General features: G+C 39.0%; 3 protein-coding genes across 6 annotated transcripts in view; 2 read left to right on the top strand and 1 right to left on the bottom strand.

The window, feature by feature from the left end:
* dnah3 (dynein axonemal heavy chain 3) overlaps window positions 1-4,263 on the bottom strand; it is a 30,843-nt gene extending 26,580 nt beyond the window's left edge. Inside the window, exons 1-9 of the mRNA XM_037795445.1 lie at window positions 4,004-4,263; window positions 3,865-3,900; window positions 2,357-2,458; window positions 2,015-2,222; window positions 1,802-1,847; window positions 1,545-1,707; window positions 1,264-1,456; window positions 776-971; window positions 173-298 (exon numbers count right to left, since the gene is read on the bottom strand). Coding sequence (XP_037651373.1) covers window positions 173-298; window positions 776-971; window positions 1,264-1,456; window positions 1,545-1,707; window positions 1,802-1,847; window positions 2,015-2,222; window positions 2,357-2,458; window positions 3,865-3,882 — 1,052 coding nt within the window. The 5' untranslated portion in view covers window positions 3,883-3,900; window positions 4,004-4,263. The remainder of the gene's footprint in view (window positions 1-172; window positions 299-775; window positions 972-1,263; window positions 1,457-1,544; window positions 1,708-1,801; window positions 1,848-2,014; window positions 2,223-2,356; window positions 2,459-3,864; window positions 3,901-4,003) is intronic.
* A 2,905-nt stretch (window positions 4,264-7,168) lies between these two features.
* On the top strand, window positions 7,169-14,892 carry dazl (deleted in azoospermia-like). Of its 3 annotated transcripts, none has more exons than XM_037795446.1 (10): window positions 7,169-7,320; window positions 9,611-9,733; window positions 10,313-10,404; window positions 10,895-10,946; window positions 11,055-11,121; window positions 11,225-11,364; window positions 11,898-11,978; window positions 12,162-12,212; window positions 12,626-12,696; window positions 13,508-14,892. In XM_037795446.1, the coding sequence occupies exons 1-9, from the start codon at window positions 7,318-7,320 to the stop codon at window positions 12,668-12,670; spliced, it is 654 nt and encodes a 217-aa protein (XP_037651374.1). In that variant the 5' UTR covers window positions 7,169-7,317; the 3' UTR covers window positions 12,671-12,696; window positions 13,508-14,892. The 3 variants fall into 3 exon arrangements, with proteins under 3 accessions (XP_037651374.1, XP_037651377.1, XP_037651375.1); XM_037795447.1 differs by lacking the exon at window positions 7,169-7,320 and adding an exon at window positions 9,383-9,386; XM_037795449.1 differs by lacking the exon at window positions 12,162-12,212.
* Window positions 14,893-16,716: 1,824 nt separating this feature from the next.
* rftn1a (raftlin, lipid raft linker 1a) overlaps window positions 16,717-19,880 on the top strand; it is a 30,215-nt gene continuing 27,051 nt past the window's right edge. For both annotated transcript variants that reach the window (XM_037793655.1, XM_037793654.1), the window contains exon 1: window positions 16,717-16,933. The gene's annotated coding sequence lies outside the window, so the exon portion shown is untranslated. The remainder of the gene's footprint in view (window positions 16,934-19,880) is intronic.

Here is a 19,880-nt window from a genome sequence, read left to right as displayed (position 1 = left end):
CCCTGAAAGGCAGCCTGACATGGGTCTGACAGAGTGGACAAGGTGGTAACCTGAGACTGCACATACAACAGGATTAGCTCTCTTGGTTGTGTACAAACTGTGTAGACTTACAAGCCAATGAGAGGACACTCTACAATGATTAACTTATTACTGAAAGACTGGCAGTACTCACTTTTGGACCAGTTCATCTCTTGTGGTTTGGCCCTGTCTCCGGACAAATTCTTCAAACTCAGATGGCAGGAGGGGGAGGCTGGTGGAGAGAAGGTCCTCCAGTCGAACAAATCTCAAGGATGAGAAGCTGAAACAAGATTTTATTTATTTTACCTTTTATCTATTTGACTTGTTTGCACGTAAAAAAGATTATAAAATATATGATATGTACACAAAGACACTCACATATAAGAAAGCACACTTCACCTACATAAACTCAGATACACATGAACTCAAAGTAAAGAGTTTGTGCTGAAAAGGTGGGAAGCTAAAAGCTACAAAGACATCTCTTTAAACTCAAGGCAATAAATACATAATTACATTGAATAATAATAATAAGGAATAGAACGCATTCCAGAGCAAACAGGGAGGATGAAGGATGAACAATGTGTAAATTTGAAATTCCACAAAAACAGTGCCTCTATATCTAAATTAACATTTTGCCACATTACTGAAACATAAAAGAAGATGATGATCAGACTGTCTAGTAGGATATGAATAAATAAATAAATAAATTATAATCTAACCCTCCCTGAATGCATGGTATAGTAGACTTCTGTATTACCTGTTTAGCCAGACATCCTGCAGTAGCACCATAATGTGACTGATAGTAAAAAGATGTTGGCTCTGCCACGTGTGGACCTCCCTGTAACTAGCTTCCCACGGCACTGGCGCACGGATCATCCTCCTGGGAAAGGGCTTGGGGACGCTAGATATGGACAGTCTCTGGCGCTCAGATGGGTCCATCAGAATGTAGGCCACTGACAAGGAACAACATGGAAGACAAAATAGATTGAACAGACTGATCGAATTTCATTTTCAAAGCAAGGAAGGCATTTCATCACAGAGGAAATGATTAACTAGAGTGACTATCTCTCAGTCACTCAGTCATATAACAGATATATAGATAGCAGCAGAGCAGACAAAGAAAAGCTGAAGTGGAGTTCTGTGTTTGTTTTGGTCAGACTCTATAAAATCAATGTTAAAGTGATACTGGCGTATGCTTAGACAATACTGCCATTAAAGATTCACTGACACCTTATTGTTTAATACCTATGCTCTCCTTGAGGCTGAAGCAATAATCTCTTTTGACCTCTTCTTCCAAGTTTGCCCTCAAAATCTGGAGGTATTTACTATCATCCTCAGTCTCTGGAGGCAGCAGGCGCATGATGTTCATCATCTGCTGTTGTGGCTGGGGTGCCAGCACAGAGCTGGGGACACCAGTGGTGATGTAGTATCTATACCTCTGTGTGAGAAATCAACAATGTGTCAGAAAAAGGAGACTCAAAAGACTGTAATCTAACAAGGTCATTACTGAATTCATTGATACTTGCTTTCAGGTCTCTCTCATTAGGTTCTGTCTGCATGGCACTCATCTTCTCCTCTTGGCTGTACATGATGTCCAGCTGCTCTTTAGGACTCACAGGCCGGCTGCTGGCAGAGCGAAAGTTTCTCGATCTCGGCCTTGGCGAGAGTGAAGCATGAGGAGATGTGTCCCTGTGAAAGCATGAACGAATCAGATCAAGTGCCTCTAGAAAAAGAACATCATAAAAGATAAGCTGAAATGTGTTGCTTTAAAGGGCGTGATAACCTTCTTCTCGGTGTTATTGCTTGTCTCCTTCCACGTGGAGTTGATGCTAAAAGTCTGATTAAGATAAAAATCCATTCTTTTCCAGAGCAGTGTTTACATTTTAAGTTATAATCAGAAAAAAAGGAAAGAATATTGAAATCACAGACAGTTTCAGATTGGCTTCCCTTAGTTACACAGACCAGAGTTTGATATGAAAGGAACATGAAAGGATACAAGGCCCAGCTGGTTTTGCCAAGGATTGACGTAAAGTGTGTCGTCTGTGCTGGAGTTTGATGATCTTAATGTCCTGGGCCTGGGGACTGAAGTTATTTCCAATAGACTCACTGGGAGTACGGTGGTGCCGTTGCTCTTTAAAGGGAACTGCTTGTGTCCAAGAATTGGTCTGGAGGATGGGTGGGTAATGACTGTGCCTCGAGACTAACTGGGGGGTAAAATAACAGCTTGAATGTTAAGAGAGTATATGGTAGCACAAATGTTCATGTGTTTAACTTGGGAAGCAACACTGGCTTTCCAAAAGCACTTTTTTTTTTATGATACAGTGACTGATATTCTTACTTGATACAGTTCTGATGGTTCTGCATTACAAGACAATGGCAAAGGTGGGGGAACAGGATATCCTCTGCTCTCACTCATATTGTAGATAGAGTCATCCTCCATCTGTAGTTGAGACAAAAAAAAGGTAGGGTTGACACACAAAGGATTGACTTTTATTTGCACAGTGCATTGAATAATTCAATCTTATTTTTTTTTTTTTTTAAACTTGCCTTGTTTGTTCAAAAGCTATTAACCCCCTGAGACCAGCAGGATCGCGGGCGATCCCGACCGACTTTACAGTCTTTTAGAGGCTGTAGCTGGTTCAATTTTAGAGCTAGAGTGAAGGTACTGATATCATATGAAACTAAAAAAAACGAAGGAATCAACTGGTAACAATCATGTCATGCTAAATAATGCTCCAAAGTTTGGCTACAAACTGGCATGGCCATTTTCACAGTGGTCCCTTGACCTCTGATCTCAAGATATGTTAATGAAAATGGGTTCTAGTCTCCCCTTTACAGACATGCCCACTTTATGCTAATCCCATGCAGTTTTGGGCAAAAACCATGCAGTTTTTTGAATGCAGTATAAATGTGATGTTTTCGTCTATTCTTAAAATGATGTGTTTGAATATTTCTACACACTGGGGTCCCTGAACAGTCCTGGAATTACATAAATTGGATATGACTGTAAAGCTGAGACTCTTGTGGATCCAATGAGCCCAACTGTATTCATGTGTGATGATGTTAGTCCCCATAGTAGCCATTTCATTGTAGTGAGACCATTTTATGAAATTTGACTTCACTGTACAAAATGACCTGTTGTGACCTCTAAGATAATTAATTTACAACCACAAACTACAGACATAAGGCAGAAATCTCTAAATGTCAAAAGTTTTTGATACCAAATCGCAGCATGACTTTTTCTGTGGTGTTCCTCAAGGTCTTGGTGTCTTAATGTGGCATTTTGGAGGGATTATTGACCATTTTTTTTATAAATTCTGGATTAGTACAAAATTATTAAATTTAGCACCAAATCTTTGCAACAAATGGTATCAACCCCAAAATTGCTGCAACAACTTATGAGACATAAGTGAGCATGGGAATGGCCATCATATCCTTCTATCATAATGTTCTAAACCCTTATACACGTTTATTTCAATTAATTCATGTTTATTTCTCATTTATGACTAGAAGAACTTGACACTGTGCTGAGCTGCATCTCAAATTAATCTTCAGGATCTCAGCTTTCAGATGATGTACACCACTTCTATGTGACATATGCTGTTGACCTGCTATCTCCCCATAAAGACCCCCTAAAAAAGACAAAACATGTGTCTATTGTGTATCTCAGAGGGTTAAGACACATTGTATTTTTAATTACAGTATTTTACTTTACTTAATATAAATACACGTGCATTGGTCCTTTAAAGTTGCCACATATAGCATATCAAACAGTAAGATTGCTTACTAAGTGTTTAGCTACACGAGGAACAGATGAGCTTATTTATCTAGCTAGGTTAACGTTACCTGCTTCAGCCGGTCCATCTTCTTCAGCTTTTCTGACTGTAAGGAACAAAATACAAATAACTTGAATGTATGAATAAAAAAAGACAGGTATTTACAGTATAACATAACAGTTAAAGAGTAAAACACGGTTGTAACTTACCGTCAATATCAGTTTACGTTATACCTTCTACCGGTCGCTCTGTAACGTTAAGCCGGATATTTCACTCATTTCACGGAGAGTTTGTAAAGTATTACTAAAAGTATGGTAAACTAAAGTATTACCACTTTTCTATTGTACAAATGACTGAAGTATTTCCAGCTTCTGAGGGTTTAGTTTAGTGCTGTAATTAAAGGAGAAGACATCACGTTGCTGTAAACTGAAACACTGTTGACTTGACCTCATCCGGGGAATGTCTCCATGGTAACCACAGTGGGCGGTGCCCCGAGCAGGGCGCTTGTTTCATGATGGATACAGGTGGAGACAGGTGTTATGGTGAAGTCTGTTCCCCCGTCGAATAGTGTCTCCCCTAGACCAGGGGTGAGCAACCTGCGGCTCCAGAGCCACATGCGGCTCTTTAGCTCCTCTCTAGTGGCTCCCTGTGGATTTATAAAAATGGAAATGAATAACTGTTTTTTGTTTACATTTTCATTTTTATTTATCATTGTTGTAGGTCTATGGTACGATGGACTATTAGGGCCACATTGAGGAAAAATAAATAAATCTGAGATTTCGAGAATAAAGTCATAAGTTTAAGAGAAAAAAGTCATAATATTATAAAGTAGTAATTTTACGTGTTAATTTATTTTTTTCTCGTAAAGATATGACTTTATTCTCGTAATATTACAAATTTTTTTCTCTTAATATTAAGACTTTATTTTGGAAATCTTAGATTTTTTTCCCTCAATGTGGCCCTAATACTCTGTAGTACATTTGCACTTTGGCCCTCACTGCATCAGACTTATATACTATTTACCTAGACTATAAACTGTGTTACCTTCATCACAATGCTCAAATGTTTTGCGGCTCCTGACAGATTTTTAATTTTTTTTGCCTTAAATTGCTCTTTTGATGGTAAAGGTTGCTGACCCCTGCCCTAAGGATTAATTAGACGGCTCTGGTTCAGGTTTAGGCAGGGGTAAACACATATCGACGGGAAACAGTACTCGACACAACACCACATATTTCTGTGTGAAATATGGTCTCAACCCAACTACCAGCACTACTATACTGTGATACTACTACATTTGTTAAAACAATATTCCATTAATTAAAAAGAGAACAAGACTCTGGGTTGTCCATAGTTTACCTGAAAGCATCACTATCCAGCAGGTGTCATCTGCCCTCTGCTGGATTCCACTCTGCCTGCCAAAATGGGCTTTCAGATTGGGTTGTGTCTGTGTCTGAGAGCTCATCCATCTGGCCCTAAATTTTTAAATGTTTTTATTTAACCTTTATTTAACCAGGTAGTACTATTTGAGATTAAGACTCTCTTTTACAAGAGAGACCTGGCCAAGACAGCAGCATTTAAACAAACATCAAAGTTTCAGACGCCACAACATCAAACAAATGTAAAATAAATACATAGCATAATATCATACAAAATACATTAAAATCAAGTGTTTGAAGCCAACGTTAAAGTGAAAATATTCAGAAACACAGACAGCTCCGGATTGACTCTGCTTCTAGGTCTTTCATTAATGTTTTAAATTCGTCAAAAGTAATCAGATTTCCCAGTTTCAACTTAGCTTACAGTGTATTCCAGGAAAAGGGAGCAGAATAGCTAAAGGCCATCTTACCTAGTTCTGTGCGGACCTTAGGTACAGATAATAAGTACAGGTCAGACGAGCGTAGGCTATAGCTGCCAGTGTTGCACGATATGAGAGTGCACAGATATGAGGGGAGTATACCAAGAATGGACTTATAAATAAATGTGAGCCAATGTTTGTGCCAATTAAATCACACTCAAATGTTTTTCTTTGTTAACTTTCTTTGTTAGTTTCAATTTTCAAGCAGTTTCTGAATAACATCACTAGGGTTGGGCTAAGGTCAGGACCAGGGCCACCGTAGCCAATGTTAGGTGAAGTCAGGTTTATTTATATGTGGATATATATGGATTTGACTACTTTCAAATTGAAGCTAAAGACCTACCTGTTTACCGTTGCTTTTAATTAATTTTCTTGTTGGTTTTATTGTCACTCTTATTGTGTGCTTTTGCTATTTTTATTCTATGTGCGTTTTGTTTGCTTGCTTTTATTGTTTTTATCATTTGTTTCCTCTGCAATCTGTGAAACAAAAAGGGTTGCCTTTTGGGTGCTATATAAATAAGTATGCCTTGCCTTGCCCAAGAAATTCAGAACATATCTGCAGAATTTAAACAAATAAGCAAGAAGCACTCCATTTGAACATGAATTGTAATCACATGATAGTTGATTAGATTAATTTATTTAACTACATGGAGTTTTGACCTTTCCTGATGATTCAGCAACTAGCTGTACATTTAAAATGACTTCTACTCATAACAAAGTTACCAGTAGGAAAGTTAGTGTGAATTACTGTTTATAGATGATTATTTTATGTCCGTGCACTGCATAAGAGAAGGAAGCGAGTGCAACAAGAGCAAGGTGAGTGAAATGTTGTGAAGTGGTTCAATGTCATTAGTTCCTTAGATGTCATTGTGAACTCAGATCTTTAAGCAAATATTTCAACGTTAAATTGTAATTAAATTGACATAGATGCACTCTATGCCTATGGGCTTTTATATGACGATTTATCAACAACAGTATATTACAGTTAAGGAGCAGGGCTGTGGTCTGATTTAAAATGTTTAATTTGTGAAGGCGTCCTGTGGGAATTAGGCAAGGCAAGGCAAGGCAGCTTTATTTGTATAGCACATTTCAGCAACAGGGCAATTCAAAGTGCTTTACATAAACATTCAAGAACATTGCGCGTAGTGCAAAAGAACATTAAGACATAATTAAAACAGTTATAAAAACATTAAAGATTAGAAAATAAAAACAAGCTAAAAATAAAAACTAGGATAGAAGCTAAAATAGAGTATAACACACAAGAGTAAAAGCTCTAGTGCAGTATATAAGATCATTATCTGGTTTTAAAAAAGGCAGCAGCAAACAGAACTCAGAGTTGGAGCGGTCCTGCAGGTTTCTGGGAGCTTGTTCCAAATATTTGGTGCATAAAAACTGAAAGCTGCTTGTATTGTGCAGGACAATTACTTTATTACAGATTTTGTTATACATTTGCATTAAATTCTGTAACAATAATAAGAACATAGCTAACTAGTTAACATCGACCTTTACATATCAAGTGACACCTAACATGTGATAGGAAGTTAGATAGTCATGTGGACATGAAGGCGTGGTTTCAGTGAGGTGGCTGTTGTCAGGCAGAAGAAGAAGCACCAGCAGCTCGTATCGGGAGTGTATCTGGCTGACTTATTCATTTTAATTATTTTAGATATGGTAAGTTTCAACGATCATTTTTATGTGCACAATAGACCATAAACACCGCCGTGTTTTAAGACATTAGTTGACGTGTTCAGCTATCTAGCATGCTAATTAGCGACCTTCGCTTTGAGGAGCCGAAAAAGGCGCACTAGCTGCTGTTAGCTAGCATTAGCTGCTAACGCTAGATATATTATCTAGTATTAACTAACATTAACGGTCTATCAACGTTGACTTTTTTTTCGTCAAAGCTATTTTCTTAACTTCTTTGCTGCTCCACCGTCGGACAGATCATGGTTTTGCTTGTTGAAGTCAATTTAACTTACTAGTTAAAGTTAGCATTTAGCATAACAATGCAAACTAGCATTAGCATTGTTGCTATGTGCTGTTGCTATGTGCTGCCTATCAGAGATGTGCTGCTTAGTGTGAGCATACAGTAGGGAGCATTTGGTGGATATTTTGTTTATTTAAATACATTTTTCGAGGGTGTTAAGGTTAATTTAACCACTGAAAATGAAAAAAATACTTATTATAAAACTGATATGCAAATAACCAACCCACCAGTTTACACCCACACACTTTCAGACAAGCTTAAGGAAAAAAGAAATGAGAGATTCAAAACAATTTCTGTATCCATGAAAAATAATAGAACAGCAGTCCCACAGAAAGACATCCACTCACCTCAATGATTGACTGAATGTTGACATCTTCATTGAAGTACACAAACCCGTACCTAAAAACACACAAAACAACTCAGAATAAAAAAAACACCGATTTAATACCAATACCCAATGGACAATATGGAAAGAAATTAGAGCTTAAACCAAGTTATGAAATAAGCTAATGAATATTCATGAAACTGATATGCAAATAACCTACCCACCAGTTTACACCCACACACTTTTAGACAAGTTTATGGAGGAAAAGAATTAGAGATTTAAAACTATATCTGTATCCAAGCTTCATGAATGTCTCACTGAAGGTCACATGACTGCAGTACAATAACACACAAATGCATAGCTGCTTGTTTTCATCGTCTCTTCTAACCTCTTAATTAAAAAATAATAGATCATAACCATTCATTGAAAATGTACTGATATGTAAAAAGATTTGTTTTCTACATTTAACACTATAGCAAAAGAGTCAACTCAAACAAATGCACCCACCCAGTACTGTACGATTAAGCACCTCCACCTGAGGGTGTCCAAACAGCAAAACTCACCCTTTGCAGATCCCTCCACGGTATGTGATAATTTTGACTTCCTTAACAGGACCATATCTCGCGAAGAAGTCCCGGATTTAATTTTCATCCACCTGAAAGTTAAAATAAATTTCAAAGTGAAAAACTGGATTTTAGTAGCTGATTTATATTTTCAAGGGTTGACAAATGTGGAGCCAAATAATATTGATTATTAGAACATGACTTTGACATGGCTGATGTTACAGCTAAAAAATACACAAGTTAATTTGGTTTTAGCTAACGTTATGATATCTGATCCAAATTCAATGGTTAATTTAGCTACTGTTAATCAATTCATGTTCAAAACATGCACAAATCATACAATCTGCACATATCCATCCAGAGTTAAAAAGTAGATATAAACCAACCCTTAACACAACCCTTATCACAACTCTTCCTCAACCATATACCTCCCAAAAATATATATTTTTTTATAGCTTTTTAAATTGATTTCTATTTGTGCTCCGCTTCAACCCATCACCTAACCCATTCCTCAAATCCACCCCACAGACTGAAAAACACACTCTTCTTTTTTGTACGAACACAATGCTTTTTAAAATTCAATTTTCCTCTTAAATTATAACCCCCCTCCCTGTCACAAAATATTTATTTTGAATATTGCCCGGAAGTGAATTATGTCTTGCTTTGAACATAATTATTGCGGTTTTAAATTTGACCAAATGCATGAATTTCAATGCATGTGACTTTAAAAACAGTGTGTTCGTGTGTTCCCTATATCCCACATTACTTACTATCCTGATTGCTCTCTTTTGTAGTATGCATAATGGTTGTAAGTTGCTTTTATAAGTGTTACCCCAAACTTCCACACAGTAATTCAGATATGGTGATATGTGGTATGATATGTATGGTGATAGATAGTGAAGAATACAGAATGTGCAGTGATTTATGGTATGCACAAATCATACTATCTCATGATCTTGTAGGTAATTGTACTTGACCATGAGTATTTATTGAAGTATTGGCCCCGAGAAAAAAGTATGAATTTACAAGTTTTGTGGTATTTTCCTACCATGCAACTCAGTAATTCAAACATTGTTTTATTGTAAGGACATCCACAAGCCCAGGAGCAGCAACCAGACTTCGCCTTCCCTGAAGTTGTCAAATGGCTACATTCTACCTGAGGGGAAACTGACCCCCAACGCCCTCTTTGTTGGTGGGATTGACATGAAGGTAAGATCAGATGTATATGTGCCACCTGGTAAAACTGAACGACTGACTTTTCCAGCCCCAGATCTGGAGCCCAAGCTCTAATGCCAGCTTAATTGATTTAGATTTAATTTGGGTTTATGTCTTAAACAGATTAATTTACTGTTTTGAGTGTGAAACCAGTGGAAAGAATCATAAACCAGTGGGTAACAGACTGCTGTCAAGTATATCTCTGAGTAAAATAGCTTTCCTACCTGCTTGCTACCCACTCATTCACAAAAATAAAAATGTATTAATTTATTCTACTGTAAATTAAAATTTCAATGCCATAGCGTTTCACCTCTTATACCCAATACATGCTTTCAGTTAAATGTTAAATTAAGAGAGGAGAGCCTTGGAAATACAATTAAATCTGCACTTAACTAATTTTTGTGTAACTTCTCCTTGAACAGAACCGGTGTTTTTAGTGTACTTGAACTGCACATTGTGAACAAGTGCTTTGCTTTTGTTTTCTTCTGCAGTATGCAGAATAATGGAGTGAAGATGGTCAAGTATAGCTACTAAAATCCAGTTTTTCATTTAGAAATTTATTTTAACTTTCAGGTGGATGAAAATGAAATCCGGGACTTCTTTGCGAGATATGGTCCTGTTAAGGAAGTCAAAATTATCACATACCGTGGAGGGATCTGCAAAGGGTGAGTTTTGCTGTTTGGAGACCCTCAGGTGGAGGTGCTAAATCTTACAGTACTGGGTGGGTGCATTTGTTTGAGTTGACTCTTTCGCTATAGTGTTAAATGTAGAAAACAAATCTTTTTACATATCAGTACATTTTCAATGTATGGTTATGATCTATTATATTTTTTAATTAAGGGGTTAGAAGAGACAATGAAAACAAGCAACTATGCATTTGTGTGTTATTGTACTGCAGTCATGTGACCTTCAGTGAGACATTCATGAAGCTTGGATACAGAAATAGTTTTAAATCTCTAATTCTTTTCCTCCTTAAACTTGTCTGAAAGTGTGTGGGTGTAAACTGGTGGGTAGGTTATTTGCATATCAGTTTCATGAATATTCATTAGCTTATTTCATAACTTGGTTTGAGCTCTAATTTCTTCTTTCCATATTTTCCATTGGGTATTGGTATTAAGTCGGTGTTTTTTTATTCTGAGTTTTGTATTTTCTTAGGTACGGGTTTGTGTACTTCAATGAAGATGTCAACATTCAGTCAATCATTGAGGTGAGTGGATGTCTTTCTGTGGGACTGTTGTTATATTATTTTTCATATCCGACTGAGATTAATATTTCCTCTGTTCATTTTCTTTTTTCTTTTCTTTTTTTACCACAGCAACAGATCAGTTTTAAGGGACGGAAACTCAAGCTGGGCCCTGCAATCATGAAAGAAAGGAGCTCTCGTATGTATTCAGAAGAACTTCACTGTTTGGTTGGCAGTGAAAATACAGGATCTTGCCACTAAACGTATTTTCAATCTGTTGTGTCATTATTTTCTTCATCTAGGGTCCATGCCATCCCGTCTGTTTGGCCCGGCTCCCTGGATGAGCCCCACTCAGTACCTTTGCTGCTCCTGCTGCTCACCCATGGGAGGGGGTGTGACACAACCTTCGCCCATCATCAACGGAGGCAGCCTCTACAATCAGGTAACACACACGCACGTAGCCAAGCTATCAAGAATGTTATTTCAGTAGGCAGGTGGATTTAATTATGAAAAAAAAAAACAAAGTTATCAAGCCAAGTAAACACAATGTGTAATGCTGTCACACACACACATCTTTCTATTCTCTTATACACTCTGTAAAATAAAATGAATCTTATTTTCTCTGAGGGGGAAGTTGGCTCATTATCACAGCCAAGAATAGAGGTGCAAGGTGGAGAACAATCTATCAATTTACTTTTAAATTTACCAAAAAAAAAAGGAAAGTAGGCTATTGCGTGATTAATGTCATTGCTAATAATATCCAAATTGTTAAATTATTCAGACAATACAAATTGTCAAAAACATTAGCAGTTAAAGTGCAATCCTTGCAAGGACACTAACATGAAAAACTTATTCCTATAGCCTTTCAGTCTGTTTCAAGATATTCAATATATATTTTAGCATCTGCTTAGTTTGCCATATAAACATACATCTCCGTACTGTGGTTTAAAGCGTTCCTTCTGGCTCTCTTTGCAGCCGTACTCCTACTCCAACTTTGGAGGGGTCATGATCCCACAGATGCCAATGAACTACGCACAGAATGCCTACGCCTACCAGGTAATTAGCCAACAGGGTCTCCTAGTCATTGCATATATTCTCCTGCATACAAGATGAAGGGTTCATCCTGGCTTAGATCCGTCTGTCCTTGCCTACACCTCACTCCATACCCCCCATCTCCTGTCTGGGTTTGTCTGTTGCCCTCTGTTTCACCGCTGACCCATCTTCCCCCCCCACACACAGTACACTCCACCTCACTGGATGCCGGACCAGAGGACACAGCCTGTCAATCAGGTGACTCTACATTTAGTGGGAATAGGAGTAGATGTCAATATAATTAAGTTTCATAGCAACTTCCCATCTGAGAACCTCATGAGGCCAGAGGGATGATGATGGAGACTTTCAAAATCCACTGGATTAAGTGGAATGTTTTGGGTATTATTTAATTTATTTAATTGTCAGTAGTTTGTGGCAACCTGCAATGTTAAAGCAGGCCACTAGGTGGTATTGTCTGGCCAGTGTTCACATCCTGAGGATCTGACGGTGGGCATCAATGAGGAGTTCTCATAATAATAAAAGTCTGAAGTTGATTTTGTGTACTTGACAATTTGTGGCATTTGCTGTGTTTTTTTATAGCAGCTCTTTATGTATTTGAAGCTCGCATCATTACAAGCTTTTTGTAATGTTATGTTACTGTCTGTTTCCAGAGCTATGTGGACTGTGGAGTCCAGACTATGATGACTGTGCTGTAGTCCACAGCTACTGAGCCCCCTCTCAGGTAAAAACACAACTTCAAAAAAAGGGCTGTCATACCAGGGATACAGTAGGTGCCATGGAGGGCCAAACTTATGCAAGCTTGCACACTTTTTCTCAAGGAGGAGGAGGGTAATCAGTGCAATTACTTTATGGTGTAGTGTTTGGTTTGAAGAGAAACATGCATGCTATCAGCCCTCCAATGCACATGGTGGCCTATTCCTGTTTAGCTGCTTCAAAATCGCTTTGCTCCTCCTTCATCTATTAGGATTGTAAGAAAATATCGAGACACGAGTATCGCGATATTATGTGTTATGATACTGTATCGATTCTCCAAAACACTTTAACGATTTTTAATTAACCTCTTAAAAATAGTCGTCAATAGTTGTAGCGGGCTCAGTTTTAAAGCTAAAGAGTCTAAATAACGCTCCAAAGTTACACTCAATTTTGGCGAGGAAAAACAGAATGGCCATTTTTAAAAGGGGTCCCTTGACCTCTGACCTCAAGATATGTGTATGAAAATGGGTTTTATGGGTACCCACGAGTCTCCCCTTAAAAGACATGCCCACTTTATGATAATCACATGCAGTATAAATGTGTTATTTTTGCCTATTCTAAAATGGTGTGTTTCCGGTGTGTTCTTTATACTAAAATTGCAATATATTGCCTTGCTTACATTATTGCAATGTATCGCAATATATTGAATCGTTACCCCTATATCATGATACATATCGTATCGCCACATTCTTGCCAATTCACAGATGGACTAATCTTGATAGGTAATTGGAGGAGGGAACCGTTCTTAAACTGTGATTTTCTGTCCTCTGCTTCCTAAGATGCACGCTACAGTGGCTACAGTGAGTCAAAACGCAGACAGGATGACATCTTGATGTTCCGGACGGCTGGAAGCAACCCGACGCCTCTCACTGTTTCCCTGAACGCCCTCCTCTCTCCTCCCCTTTCCCTCGATGCTTGAGACCCATTTTAACACCAGACTGCAGGAGCTCTCCACTACTAGTTTGATCACAATCACTTTGACCACGGCTGGTAGGGACCGCCGTCGTGTGGTCAAACCGCTTTTAACCCACACGGATCACAGTGACACAGGAAGAGCAGAGCACCCCTCACCGTACCAGCTGGGCTCACATTCTTTTTTTTATTTTCCTTTGTTTATTATCCCAAAGAAAATATGCGAAAGACTTTTAAGCTCACCTTTTGTGCCTATTTATATTTTATGTTTTATTATTTATTTTTGGAATTATTTTAAATGTTTGTTTGGTTTGGGCTTTTTTAGCCTCCGCAAGGGCTCTCTGTCAATGCTGACATCTTTCAGTATTGAATGCTACTTAAACTCCAGTTCAGGTCTAATGCTCCTCTGATTAAGAAGCTTCATTAACTTGTCTACTACTGCATAAGGGCACTTGGTCATTCCATTAATTTCAAACACATTTATTCCGCACTCTATTTTATTTAATTGGGTGTCAATTGAGGCAGTGAATGAACAGCACATTATAGCGCCTCATCAGTATCACTGATTTCTTGTCTTGGTCAAACGCCAGATTACTCAAGTTCCAAAGAGCGGCACACCGATCATCTGCGTGTTGCCTTTCTAAACCGTCCCATCCTGTGACTGGAAACGGTTCACGCTCGAGGACAATCACGGCATACATTTTTTATTTCCCATTATTTGTCAATCAACTTATATTTGGAAGGAAAAAAAAGTGGAAAGCAGTTTTAATCCACTTTAAAAAATGAAGGACATGATTTAAAATAAGGTGCTCTCTGTTTCTTTGGGGCAAAACGTTCACTGTACATGGTTCACTTTATACCGGTTGTTTCTCTCTTTGGGTTTTAATAGGCGCAGGTGATTTTGCACTAAAGTATTTTACTGTCATTGTATGAGTGATTATTTTATATATATTATTTTCAGCACTTCATTTGTTTTCTGTTTTGCACTAAAAGAGCAGCTTTGTACGGTTACAGATGCACATTTGTTTTTCGGTGTACATCACATTTTCTTTCTCTTGGCACAGTTCTGCTTAGTTTTATTGGGGCATTAACCTCAGGGTCTCCTGTGTGCAGACATCTGATTGTATCTAGAATTGTTCAGAGAGCCTGGGCACTGCACTGTTAGGTTTGGTTAAATTGTTACTGTTCGTGTTTTGCAGGGTTTGGTTGTTTTTGTTTGGAAAAATAAAAGTTGAAGTACATTATCATTTAAGCTTGTGAATGTCTTCAGTTTCTTTGCATCATTTTGAACACTGTGTATTTTTAGGGATATTTATTTGAAAGCTTGTATGGTGATGATGTTGGAGCATGGAGCTATCAGACTGCTCCCAGCCTCCATAAACCTGTCAGTGGCTACTTGTTTCCAGTCAGGGTTGGATTCTCTGTCTTCCCTGGCAACAAGCCCATCATCTCTTGGTCACAGAGCGTTTTGTTTTTGTCACAGTCTGATGGTGTGACTGGGCTCTCCAGGGTGCCCTGACCAGTCTGTGACCACCCATCAGCCCCCACCCACCTACACCCTCAGTCAGACGTTTCTGAATTATGGATTAGTCTGGATTATGAAATATGAATTTTCTAAAGGAGACCTTTTGAAAAACACAAACACCTCCAACATTGATAACCTTAAACCTGCGGTAGGCAGAATGTTTTTGGCATCATTGAGCAAAAATTCCATAATAACCTTTCAGCATATTGTAATTCAAGTGTTCTGAGAAATAACTAGACCTCTGCGCCTCCTCATGGCTCTGTCAATCACTCGCGAACTCTGATCAGACAGTCAAACTAGGCAATGCTGATCAAATATGAATCATATGAATCTGTTACTGTAATGCCTATTTCTCGCCAAAAATGTTTTCAGAAACATCTTGTAGTGACCCGGCAGCCATGTTGAGATCAGTTGAGGAAATACCAAGCACCGCCCACCAGCTGTTTGATTTGTTAGATTGGAGTTTGTGAGTGATTGACAGCTGCTCAGAGACGGCAAGGCTCCAGCTCAGCTCTGATTTCCTCCGGTCTGTGAAATCTTGCAGATGCCATTAGGAGCACCGGAGGACACCGTAAGACACTGGAGGACACAGAGGCACATGATTTGAGCAAATGACAGGATTATAACAGACTATAACAATAACTTTTTTGGATATTTGCTCCATATCTACCCACTGCAGCTTTAATGAGACCCTTACTAACAAACTGAACCAAAAACTTACCACCCTAAGAATTGGGGCAAAAATATCTGAAAACAGTGCAAGTAGCTTATCTCTATGGTACTTTCATTCCATCCTCACTTTTCTAAGTAATTTATCATCACTGGGGTAGTTTTATTAATTTAAAGCTGCAGTGAGTAGAAATGGAGCAAATAGGATAAATATGATTTACTTTTATAAAACGGTCACTATATCCTGACAGTAGTGCATGAGACAGGTAATCTTAAAAAAAGCATGTGCCTCTGTGTCCTCCGGTGTCCTCCGGTGCTCCTTATGGCATCTGGAGCCTTGCCGTCTTTGAGCAGCTGTCAATCACTCACGAACTCCAATCAAACGGTCAAACTAGGCAGCGCTGATCAAATATGAATCAATATTCTGTTACTGTAATGCCTATTTATTTCCTCAAATGTTTTCAGAAACATTTTGTAGTGTACTGTTTAGCTGTAAAATGAGAAAGTTTGTGACCAGGCAGCCATGTTGAGACCAGTTGAGGAAATACCAAGCACCGCCCACCAGCTGGAGCACAGCCAATAGGAACGCTCATTTCGATTTTTTTAAAAGCCTGAAAAGAGAGCCATGAGGAGGTGCAGAAGTCTAGTTTTCTCTCAGAACACTTGAATTACAATATGCTGAAAGGTTATTATGGAATTGTTGCCAAAAAATATTCTGCCTACTGCTGCTTTAAAGCAAACAATAGGATTCAAAGTGTTTCTCAAAGTGTTTCAACCTGGAAAACAGCGAGTGAGAAACAACAGGGAGGAGGAAAGAGGATGTGTGTAAAGCTCCCTCTCCTTCCTCCTCCTCCTCCTCCTCACACACGCTGCTGACAGAGAGGGAGTGTTTATCATGAGCCGCCCGTGAGATTCAGCAGCACTCAGTTGTAGTTTCTAAATGGGGGATTCATGTTTTGTCACATTGGATCGCAGCATCTGAGCCGATGTGTGTCTCATTCCAGTGACGGGGACAGACAGTAGAGACAGTAAAGAAGAGAGGAGGGAGGAGTGAGGAAGCTTTCAGTCTAGCATATACACTTCGCAAACGACTTGATAGGTGAGTGCAACTCTTTGGCTGTTCATTTATTTCTGCAAAAAAAAAAAAAAAAAAAAATCAACCTACTTATTGTTTGCATAATGATTATTGGCAATATAAATTTTATATTTTTAAATAACATTTTTGTGTGTTTTATATGAGTTGTGAAATATGATATTTCAGAGCTTTGAAAGAACTTAAAGGAGAGTTAAAGACATGTAGAGGTGAAAATAATAATAATAATAATAATAATGCACTCCTATAATAAAAGGTCAGGAAGTCTTTGGAGGACCTTTCACAATAAAACACTTGTGATGATGGAGAGAAATCCTCTCCTCCGGTTTAGACGCGCAGCCGGTCGGTTGATTTGTGTGATGTTGTGATGTCATTAGTTATCCAGTGGCGGAACGAAATGAATAAGCCCTCTCTGCTCACTGTCACAGGTTGAAGTGAACTCAAGATATGCGTGACGGAGTAAAATGTGCCGGGGAGCGCAGATGGATGAGGGGGGATGGATGGATGGATGGATGGAGTGAGAGTGTGTGCGCCTCGGTGCGTAAGAGACCTGTCATGTATCATTTCCCGTTCACTAAACTACCGGCGTTAACGGGCAGCACCAGCCACGTGTTGTTGTGAGAGTGAGAGTGTGTGTGTGTGTGTGTGTGTGTGGGGAGAGAGATAGGTTGAGGTTGAACGCACTAAAAAGAGGGAAAAACCAGAAACATGTAATTTCAAGCTAGGCTGCGCCCACAAAATGCAAGGGGCATCAATTAGTCACATGGCTGTGTCACCATATAGCTCGGAAATCTATTTGGAAAGCACTTGAAAATAGCATTCATTAGTGGTGAGTGACATCCAGTTTATTATACAGGCCATATTCTCAGCCGATTAGACTGTCGTCAAGGCTATTAAATAGGCGTTATTAGTCGCTATAAGCACCATAGATGTGGGTCAATAGGGGCCTACTACGCCTACTGGTAGGTTTTTATCATCTATTCACATGGTAGATGACTGAAAGAATGTATAAAAGAACATGACAGCGACCTCTAGCGACCGTGGTAATTATGACAAGAAGGTCAGGCGCTGTAGTATATCCCAGTGATTCTCAAAGTGGGGTCCGGGGACCCCCATGGGTCCATGGCACTCTGTCAGGGGGTCCGCGAAATAATTTGCTCAAAATTGTAAAATTGTGCTGTATCATTAAAAAGCCTACATATCTCCAGATGGGGTACCATTTGTGCCAATAAAACAAGCATATTGTGTCAATTACTACCACCCACGTTAGCTTTGGGCAAATAGAAGCTGTAATATAATGGTGACACATCACGTCAATCTGTCATGAATCAGTCACTTCACTCAGGGTGCAACGAACTGGTCCTGCTGTTGCTTAGCTTAGCTTATTAGCTAGCAAGCTAGCTGGCGAGCATGGAGAAATATTTGAGTCAGTCCATATCGTCAAGTGACACTAAAAGCCTAAACTAGCTAAATTGAGAAAATATAATGACTAAATTGAGCGACAGTGACGGGACACCAAAATGCGGCATCTGTCCTCAGTTGTTAGCGAACGAAGCCATGAAGCCAGCCAAGCCAAAGTGACATTTGATTACGAAGCACCTGGAATATCAGGGCAAAACAAAGTGGTATAGCCAACATGGATATGGGGTGGAGGTCGGGGGCCATGGAGACTGGGGTTTGCATTCCATATAAAACCAACAACATAGTTGTTTTTGTGTTCACAAGCCTTAAGTTTCTATTTCACTTTTGAAACTTAGTTATCTTAAGCCAAACACAATGTTTTTCCCTAAACTTAACTATTATTTTGTTGCCTAAACCTAGAGAGGCCTTTTTTTTGTGTTCAAAACTTGACGTTTCTTTCAGTTTTACAAGGTGTTAGAATGTGTTGCTTTTAAGTTTCGCTTCAAAACGTAGTAGGTATAATAGGCCCCTAATGAACCACATCTATGGACGGATAACGCCTATTTAATAGCCTGATAACAGTCGAATTGGGTGCAGCTCTATAAGTCGTCAGGTATTCTTCCTCCTCAGACTAGAATGTCTAAAATGTTAAATGATGTATTCAAGTACCTTAAGAGCCTACCTCAGGGTTTAGTAAATTGATGCCCCAGTCCAAGCAGTCTCCCTTTGTTGATAAACTGTTCTTTTTAGAGCAAAAAATAGGCTGTGCAAGGAGCTGCGCAACAGACCAATACATCAATGTCATAATTTGTTTTTATCCTCCCCATGCAGCCTCATTAAAACACCGTTTGAGGTGACTACTTTGTTGCTTGCGGGAATCGCACCTCCCTCCAGGCAACTTGACACGCTCCCAGTCTGCCCTCCGTCTGTCTTCCTCGCTCTGTCTGTCTGTCTCTGTCGCCCCCTCCTCTCTTCCTCCTCATTCTGTTCCTCTCGCTGTCCCTTTTCCCCCCCATCATCAGCATCCTTGGATAGAAACTGAGTGGAGCTCCAACCCAGTGGGAGGGAAGCCCACTCCCCAGGAATCAGTCTGTCACCTCTGATTTTGAAATTCAGTGAAACACATCCAATGGAATACAATAATGATGTATTAATAATAATGCAACCGTTTTCATTGATACATGTTTTTTGTTGTCAAAGAATCACGCAACTATAAAAAGTGACTTAAATCAGAGTCAAACTGCTGATAGGCTAAAATTCCTTTTGCATAGACGGTGCACTCACAAGCAGCGGGAATTATGGCTTCCAAGCAGGCCCATAAAGTCCCATAATAAAGGAGACTGGGAGCCAGTAATGACAGTTTTATTTGCTGATGCTTGCTATAAATCAGTTTAGTGGAAAAAATGAGCACAACCAGCAACTACTGTATATTATACGCAACAAAAACAAACCTAACAATCTTCCTCAGGTGACATGCAGTAGTTGCTAGATGTCAATGATGGCAGGAATTATGGGCCTTTTGATAACAGCTCACCATAGACCCTGAAATAGT

This window comes from Sebastes umbrosus, chromosome 15, assembly GCF_015220745.1.
Source record: "Sebastes umbrosus isolate fSebUmb1 chromosome 15, fSebUmb1.pri, whole genome shotgun sequence".
NCBI classification, from domain to species: Eukaryota; Metazoa; Chordata; class Actinopteri; order Perciformes; family Sebastidae; genus Sebastes; species Sebastes umbrosus.
The sequence above is the reverse complement of the archived record's forward strand: the minus strand, read 5'-3'. Positions and strand labels throughout refer to the sequence as shown.